At 52.0% G+C, this 8,326-nt stretch overlaps 1 protein-coding gene across 7 annotated transcripts in view; it reads left to right on the top strand.

The window, feature by feature from the left end:
- col5a1 (procollagen, type V, alpha 1) overlaps positions 1–8,326 on the top strand; it is a 50,605-nt gene that overhangs the window by 29,628 nt on the left and 12,651 nt on the right. For 6 of the 7 annotated variants that reach the window (XM_019886132.1, XM_019886135.1, XM_019886134.1 and 3 more), the window contains exons 18-44: positions 1,357–1,410; positions 1,493–1,546; positions 1,645–1,698; positions 1,762–1,815; positions 1,906–1,950; positions 2,212–2,265; positions 2,380–2,424; positions 2,620–2,673; positions 2,762–2,806; positions 3,012–3,065; positions 4,087–4,131; positions 4,217–4,270; positions 4,433–4,477; positions 4,574–4,627; positions 5,437–5,544; positions 5,635–5,688; positions 5,970–6,023; positions 6,165–6,209; positions 6,340–6,393; positions 6,486–6,530; positions 6,605–6,658; positions 7,005–7,058; positions 7,139–7,192; positions 7,428–7,535; positions 7,616–7,705; positions 7,956–8,009; positions 8,087–8,194. In XM_019886132.1, coding sequence (XP_019741691.1) covers positions 1,357–1,410; positions 1,493–1,546; positions 1,645–1,698; positions 1,762–1,815; positions 1,906–1,950; positions 2,212–2,265; positions 2,380–2,424; positions 2,620–2,673; positions 2,762–2,806; positions 3,012–3,065; positions 4,087–4,131; positions 4,217–4,270; positions 4,433–4,477; positions 4,574–4,627; positions 5,437–5,544; positions 5,635–5,688; positions 5,970–6,023; positions 6,165–6,209; positions 6,340–6,393; positions 6,486–6,530; positions 6,605–6,658; positions 7,005–7,058; positions 7,139–7,192; positions 7,428–7,535; positions 7,616–7,705; positions 7,956–8,009; positions 8,087–8,194 — 1,593 coding nt within the window. Of the gene's footprint in view, positions 1–421; positions 476–1,356; positions 1,411–1,492; positions 1,547–1,644; positions 1,699–1,761; positions 1,816–1,905; positions 1,951–2,211; positions 2,266–2,379; positions 2,425–2,619; positions 2,674–2,761; positions 2,807–3,011; positions 3,066–4,086; positions 4,132–4,216; positions 4,271–4,432; positions 4,478–4,573; positions 4,628–5,436; positions 5,545–5,634; positions 5,689–5,969; positions 6,024–6,164; positions 6,210–6,339; positions 6,394–6,485; positions 6,531–6,604; positions 6,659–7,004; positions 7,059–7,138; positions 7,193–7,427; positions 7,536–7,615; positions 7,706–7,955; positions 8,010–8,086; positions 8,195–8,326 lie in introns of all 7 variants that reach the window. The other variant, XM_019886133.1, reaches the window with a different exon arrangement.

Here is an 8,326-nt window from a genome sequence, read left to right on the forward strand (position 1 = left end):
GGTGCCGCCGTTCTGCTCGTGGCTTCGCTGCCATATTGCCTCAACGTATCTCTTCTCTCCTCCTCGTAGTTCCGATTCAGCGCCGGAGGAGGGGACGCCGGGCAGAAGGGGCCTGCCATGTCGGCTCAGGAAGCCCAGATGCAGGCCATCATGCAACAGGCTCGGGTGAGCTAGCGCGCGCGCACACGCACACACGCACACACACACACACCACTTCACGTCTTCAACGGCACGCGCGCGTGTTGCTCTTGGAATGATGCTTTTGGTTCTCCCGTGTGCAGCTGGCCATGCGCGGTTCCACCGGCCCCATGGGTTTGACCGGAAGGCCCGGCCCGCTGGTGCGTAGCAGAAAGGAAATCGCCCGAGGTCAACGTGACAGATGAGCTGAGGTTGATGCGGCCTATCTGGGTTGTCGTTTCAGGGTCCTCCTGGTATTGCGGGACTGAAGGGAGAGTCCGGGGAGGCCGGTCCTCAGGTAAACACTTCGGGGACTTGATTCCTTTTATTATGACTCCAAATGACGACATTTTGACTTTGTGCCCTGTGCACACTGTGTAGATACGTATACACACACACACACACACACACACATATCTATGTATTACTATACAGTATACACTATAATTTTAATATATCAAAATGTATCCATTTATATCCATTTCTATATAAAATTATTTGAAGACATTTTTACTTCACATATATTCAACTGAATTAAATACTAAAAATCTTTCATTCTAATGTTTTCATTCTATTCTATTCACATATTTTTATTTGAATACCTTCTTTCTTTATTTCGTACATATATTTATATTTTTTGTTTTATATCTTTTATTTTTTTTACAATAGTAGTTTTTTTTATTCTATTTTACAGAATGTTTATTTTAATTTCAATGCCTTTTTCATTTTTATTGTATTTTTGGGTATATTTTTATAGCATAGCTTTCTTTTCTTATTTTTCTTATTTTATAAGTCTGTGTATTTTTGATGACCCTCTCGTATTTTCACTACTCTGGATTTATTTTTATTTTATTTCATGTTGAGAATTTGGGAGATGTCATACGCCATAAAAATGATGTCCCATTTTTAAAGTCATAATTTAGGAGCGTAAATTGCATTTTTTTATTGATGTATTTTTTGGGCGATTGTTTTACTGTGCGCGCGCGAGTATTGTTCATCGTATTACATCATGTCATCTTCTTTTCTTCTTTCACTACATGTGGGTTTTCGAGTTCCGTATTCTTCGCCGGGAGTTTCTATTTTTCCTTCTCTGTTTGTATTTGTCTCAAACTGCCTTGAGATTGAATGTCGTTGATTGTATTGGTGTCGATTGTGGCTGAAGTGGGAATTTCCTCGCAGGGTCCGCGGGGACCGATGGGATCGTCCGGACCTTCCGGAAAGCCCGGCAGAAGGGTACGCGCGACGCCAAGTCCAGCCCAAACATCCCGCACGCGCTCCAAAATCCTCCTCATGACAAAAACCTTTACCTTGGCAGGGTCGCGCCGGAGCCGACGGGGCCAGGGGAATGCCGGGCCAATCTGGACCTAAGGTGGGCGGGCCCCGCTGGGACTCGGCTTGTCATGCGACATTCCCAAAACCTCGCAGGGCTGCAACGTGGTTTCTTTGCCGTGTTTTCTTTTTCCCCAGGGAGATCGCGGCTTTGATGGTCTGGCCGGACTTCCTGGCGAAAAAGGACACAGAGTGAGTATCTGATCGCTTTCGACCCCGTTCCCGTTTTCCTGACACCAGCGTGCTTGATTCCAGGGTGAAGCGGGACCCCAAGGGCCGCCCGGTGCACCCGGCGAGGATGGAGAGAGGGTAAAACCTGCGCTCACGTAAAAAAAAAAAAAAAAAAACTCGAGCTGCCGTCTACTCGCCATGTGACCTCGATGGCTTTCTCGCCTCCAGGGAGAGGACGGAGACATCGGACCAAGGGGACTTCCTGGGGAACCCGTGAGTCTTCTCATTTCTCCCCAAAACATCTTCAGAGTGGAATTTTAGCCTGCGCAACTTTTGCCCGTTGATGGTGTTGTCGTAAGGAAAGCCCTCTGCCGCCATCTGCTGGAGACAAAAGAGAACAGGACCATGCCAACGCTCGTCTTGTTTGAAAGCTTGCGATCTGAGCACTCGTTGCCGCGACGTTGCCATCTCTAATTTTCAGAGCGTTGAATGCGCGAAGGCATTTCTGATCTGGCTCTTCTCCTCTGACGCCAGGGACCCCGCGGCTTGCTGGGACCCAAAGGACCCCAGGGCCCTCCCGGACCGCCCGTGAGTCTTCCCCCCTGAGCGCCGCTCGCCCCTTCCCAGTTCAAGCTACTTGCTATAACATTCAGAGTGTGACGGTTGATGCCGTAATATCCTGTCTCATGTGGCGTCCCGCAGGGTGTCGCCGGAGCGGACGGCCACCCTGGACCCAAAGGCAACATCGTAAGTGGCGAATCTCCTGGAGGAAAGGGGGGTGGGGGGGGGGGGGGTCCTCCTTTTCTTGAAGGATTGGTAGTCGTCTTCCCGTTTGCGAGAGTAGTTTTATTTGAACTTGTGCAACTTTTGATGGGAGTCGGCAAAGTCTTCCTTGGAAATGACAGCTTGCTTCTTATTTTTTTTCCCCCTCCCGACACAAAGGGACCTCAAGGAGAACCGGGACCTCCGGGTCAGCAAGGCAACCCTGGTGCGCAGGTGAGCAGACACTCGTAAAATCTCGTTGACGGTCTTTCGGAGAAAAGCCGTCATTTGTTTTTTTACTTTTTTCACTCGCTCTTCGCAGGGACTAGCTGGGCCTCAAGGTGCCATCGGACCTCCCGGAGAGAAGGTGACGCGTCTCCGTTTGTTGCCACCTCCGCAATCCGACCTCTTGGCATGCTAATGCTAATGCTAAGTCATGAGCGCACCGTGCCTGTTGGGGCACAAGCGAAATCGTGCTCCCAGCCACTTTTTCATGATTCAACGATGAAAAGAATGGATTTCTTGCTCGGCGGCGCGCAAATGCTCTCTTTTCTTTTTTCTCGTCCTCGCAGGGTCCCACCGGTAAGCCCGGCCTGCCAGGAATGCCAGGAGCCGACGGACCACCCGTGAGTCCCCCTTTTACCACCTTCCCAAACACGTTTGCGACGCTAACGTCCAGCTTTTGTGTGTGTGCGCAAATATTTTCTGCACACATTTCGAACCCGTTTTAAGTTGAAATCGGAATCTTTAAGAATGAGGTTTGTTCCTATTTTCTCAACGATGAAAACAAATGTACCGTATTGTCACGACCACGAAAGGCGCGCTGTCAGTCACGGGTGCCCGTTCTGGATTCAACACACGTCGACGAGGTGCGTCGTCTCACCGGACGTGCTCGCGGTAAAACGGACCCGGGCGTTTTAAAAAGGCGCCGAGAGCAAAACCGACTTGACGCAAGAATTTAACAATGTACTCATGTGACTTTTTGATCCATCCTCGCTCTACAAATCCATCCAAGTCCTCATCCCGGCGTCATTGTCAGAGTCGCCTCCTCGGAACTCGATGCCGCCGGCTTTTGCGGAAGCTCCGACAACCGTGCCGGCCGACGCGTCTGTCCGAGCCGGCTTTGACATCGACGCCATCCATTTGGGAGACGTCCCCACCGACTCGTTGCCACTTTTCCGAACTACGAAAGAATGGCTGGAGATTCAGCCTGCATCGCTCCCCAAGCCTTGTCCTTCTTTCGCCTTGAGTATACAAATAGCTCTTTGCACTTCTTTCAATTGTCCAACCCCCACCCCGACACTTTGATTTGTTTTCCGCCATGTGCCTGCCTGCCTGCACCTCATCTTGGATCCATTTCCTTCCCATCGCGGCTCCATTTCGGGCCAATCTCGGCACCCTCTCGACTGAAATAGGCAACGCGTGTATGTGTGTGTAAAGCCCAGTTGCGAGCGCATAAAGCAGCGCTTTCGGATCAAAGTCGTCACCGGGGAATGAGTGAACTTTTCCCTTTGTTTTGTCCTCCACCACGTTTACTGCTCCTTGATTTTTACTGCAACCTAAAAAGTGGTCCTATTTGGTTGTCATCAGCAGTCTTTCTGATTGTCATGACATGCGGATGAGGTATTTGATGCTTCTGATTCTTAGGGTCACCCTGGAAAAGAAGGACCTCACGGAGAGAAGGGTCACTTGGTAACTCATCGCGGCAACACCATTTTGTGTGTGTGTGTGTGTGTGTGTGTGTGTTCCAAGTATGAACCTTTCCCGTCGTCTCCAGGGACCCGCCGGCCCTCAAGGACCCATCGGTTATCCGGGCCCGCGAGGCGTGAAGGTGAGATGCCGATCCGCAGCAGGTTGACCGGGGGAAGATTCTTAGTGACGTTGATCAAAAGCCAGCGAGTGGTCGTCATAGAACAAAGTTGTCGGCTCGCGACGGTTTGCATGTCCACCTTTGAGCTCGGCGGCTTACCTGTGTACCAATGTCGTGTCTCAGGGCGCAGACGGCGTCCGCGGCCTGAAGGGGACCAAAGGAGAGAAGGTAAGGCGCGGCGACGTCGGGGAGGGGCATCGGCGGTGGCCCCCGGCCGCCGTGGCGAGGATTCCCATTGACATTGAGCCTCGCTCTCGTTGCCAGGGCGAAGACGGCTTCCCGGGCTTCAAGGGAGATATGGGCGTCAAGGGCGACAGGGTGAGTGTTGAGCTTCTTTGCTCCTTCCCGGGCCAAAAGTAGCGGCGGTCCAATCGCTCGCGCCGCAGTTGCAACGTGGAACCATCGCTCGCTTCGGTCGTCGCACGGCAACCCGGAGTCCGAGCACTCAACAACCGCCGCTCGGTTTTTCGCCCGCCGTTCCAACTTTTGACTCTTTCTGTTGTTGTCGCCTATGACGGACGTCAAGCCTTTTTCGTGGAGTCGGAGCATTTAAAACAATTTTTTTTTTTTTTCCCAATTCAGTCCTCGCCTTTGACTTGACTTGTAGCCTTCAACCCTGAATCGTTGCCCATTATGGGAAGCGGTCGCCTCCGACCTTGAGCGCCAGACGTTGAGGCCAAGGCTTTTTCTTGGAGTCGTAGCCTTGGCATTCTTTATCAGCCATGAATCATAACTTTGAACCTGGTGGCGTAACCTTGACCTTTTAGCCTTTTGAGAATCTTTTGTCATTTTTGACTTGAGTCCGAGTCTTAAACCATCACTCGTGTTTTTTTTTTTTTTTTTCTCCATCTTGAGTCCAACGCGTCTGAGCCTTTTTCCACGAGTCAGAGCCTTTAAGTTGACTGGCAGAATTTTAAACCTCGAGTCGGAGCGCGTCACGTCGAACCGTAAGCCCGAACTACCTCCCGCAAGGCGGCCCCGAACGCCAAAGCATCCACTCGACCTGACTCCAAAAGAGACGGGTGGCGCTCGAAAGCCCGCAATCCAGCGCCTTTTGCTTTTGAATTTTGGACAGTGTTTTCCCGCGAGCATCGATGCTAACGCTTGCCCTGGCGCTGTCCACTCAGGGCGAGCTCGGACCAGCGGGACCCAGGGGAGAAGACGGTCCCGAGGGGCCCAAGGGTCGCTCGGGTCTCACCGGAGACTCTGGTCCTCTCGGCCCATCTGGCGAGAAGGCAAGAAGCGGTCGCCGCCGCGCAGCTCGCTCGTGAGGCCAACGCCGCCGCCGACAACATCGCTTACGTGTGTACGGTCTCGTCTCACAGGGTAAACTCGGAGTGCCCGGCTTGCCCGGATACCCGGGAAGACAAGGACCCAAGGTAACACTTGGGGGACATTCGTCCACTCGCTTTTGCCCCAAATGAGTTCAAAAGTCCACTTTGAAGGCCAGTCTGCTAACTTTGGCTACGAGTTACATGAATGATTTAAAAAAAAAAAAAAAAAAGTATGGTGCCTTTCCTGGGAGCGATTTTCCTCCCATTTCCGATTGGTTGAATTTGCCTTTACTTGTGCATTTAAAATCGCTGTGGAGGAAGAAGAAAAAAAGTTTCCTTTTTTGGGGGGGTGAGGATAAATACACTATTGTTTTTTTTCCTCATAGGGATCTCAAGGTTTCCAAGGCTTCCCTGGCGCAAACGGAGAGAAAGGAACTCGGGTATCTATGACTCTTATGGCATAACGTCAAACTAGAGTGTAGCATGATCGCACAGTGTGGCTCTCGTGTAGCAAACATGACAAAACATACAATGAGACAGAGATTTTCCCTCACTTCCTTTTTTTTTTTAAATTTCCGCAGGGAACGGCGGGAAAGCCGGGACCGCGGGGCCAGCGAGGACCGACGGTGAGCGTCTCAGTCAGCAGAGTCGTGACACGAACAGATGGCCGACTTGGCAGCGCCCATCGCGAAAATGAATCCCGGTGGGGACCCGAGGCTCTTGCCGCGATATGTAACCCTTCCTCGTTTTCCGCAGGGCCCTCGAGGCGAGAGAGGCCCGAGAGGACCCACGGGAAAAGCTGGACCAAAAGTGCGCAAAACCTTGACTTTCAATGGCAACTCGATGCGCTCTTTGACAATACTCATTGGAATCGTACTCGTGCGTTCCTTTTTTCCCCGCAGGGCAACTCGGGGACCGACGGACCACCGGGACCTCTCGGCGAGAGGGTAGGTGACTTCCGAAGATCTTCAAGAAATCATTCCGATCGCTTTATTCGTAAGTGTCCTTGTTTGTGTTTCAGGGTCTGCCCGGACCTCAGGGGCCAACGGGATTCCCCGGACCAAAGGGCCCACCTGTAAGTGCCCCCCGCCTCTCCCTCAGTCATTTTTTTTTCTAAAGTTACAGCGGTATTGGATAGACTTTTTAAAATGTCCTTAGAATGTTCTATATAATGTGCCACCATTTTTTTTTCTTTTGAATTCAACTTTGACTCAATGATTCACCCCATTCGCTCTTTCAACATGTTAGGCTACAACTTTGTTTTCAGATTGAGTCAAATTCCTTCCAAAGTCAGAATGCACATCATGACCCTTCACCACCAAGTGAAATGTTTTTTTTGGGGGGGGTTGATGTCTAAAAGAAAAGAAAAAAAATCCATCCATTTACTGCGGTGTAACAAGTGGCTTTGTGTGGTTTCTCAGGGGCCCGCCGGGAAAGACGGACTTCCCGGACACCCTGGACAGAGAGGAGAGACTGTGAGTGGTCGCCTAAAAAGCAAATCATTTGTCACGTCATCAGACAAGTCCCATGTCAACTGCTTTTCTTCATCACGCAGGGATTCCAAGGAAAGACCGGCCCTCCCGGGCCCCCGGGCGTGGTCGGACCTCAGGTGAGTGCTTGCTCTTACCCAACGGAACCTTGAAATCAACACCATTTGTGGGAATTTGGGGGAGTGGGGAAAAAAACGAAACAAAACATTCCCAAATGATGAAAGAGAAATGGGAAAAAAAAAATCTGTCCCGGCGCCATGATAAAACCCGACAGACATATCGAAGTCATATTTTGACGCTACGAGTTGTCGGGAAACTGAACAAAGGAGTCAACTATTCTTTGTGACTTTGCAGGGACCAACGGGCGAGACCGGACCGATGGGAGATCGTGGCCACCCGGGACCCCCGGGCCCACCCGGTGAGCAGGGTCTTCCCGGAGCTGCCGGGAAAGAAGGCGCTAAGGTGAGCCCAAAATAATCATGGGAAAAAAAAATGACACGGTGTTGCTGTGACGTACAATGTGTCATCCCTCCCCCCCGCAGGGTGACCCGGGACCCTCTGGCCCCGCCGGTAAGGACGGCCCACCTGGCCCGCGAGGCTTCCCCGGAGAGCGCGGACTGCCCGGCCCCGTGGTCAGTATCCTCTTTTTTTCTGCGTGTTCGTTGCATAACGCTCGTGGGCTATCAGAAGCTTGGCGAGACCTTGCGTGGGCTCGAGAAGGCCGACAATATGATCCCGCTCTGTTTGTTCGGAACACCGCACGCAAAGTCCCACCGGTTATGTAAATCCGCTCCTACTTTGATACGGAGCCGGAAATCAACGTTTTGAAAACAAAAGCGAAAGATCCGCGCCGTGTCGTGAAACCTCCGCTTGCCTTTGCAGGGGGCTCACGGTCTGAAAGGCAACGAGGGTCCTCACGGCCCACCCGGCCCAGCTGTAAGTACCTCGGCATCCGGCGCCCGTCCTTGAACAAAACCTCGACGTTATATGTGGCTGGATCCTTTGTGCAACAGGGATCTCCCGGCGAACGCGGTCCCGCGGGCCCCGCCGGTCCCACCGGTCTGCCCGGACGCCCCGGGCCCCAAGGACCCCCAGGCCCCGCAGGAGAGAAAGGTGGCCCGGTAAGGAAGTCCGGAATGAAAATTTCCGGGCAATGGGAAAGTGTGTGTGTGTGTGTGTGTGTGTGTGTGTGTGTGTGTGTGTGTGTGTGTGTGTGTGTGTGTGTGGGGGAAGGGGGGTATGAAATACACACG

This window comes from Hippocampus comes, unplaced genomic scaffold (assembly GCF_001891065.2).
Source record: "Hippocampus comes isolate QL1 unplaced genomic scaffold, H_comes_QL1_v1.1 scaffold699, whole genome shotgun sequence".
Taxonomy (NCBI): Eukaryota; Metazoa; Chordata; class Actinopteri; order Syngnathiformes; family Syngnathidae; genus Hippocampus; species Hippocampus comes.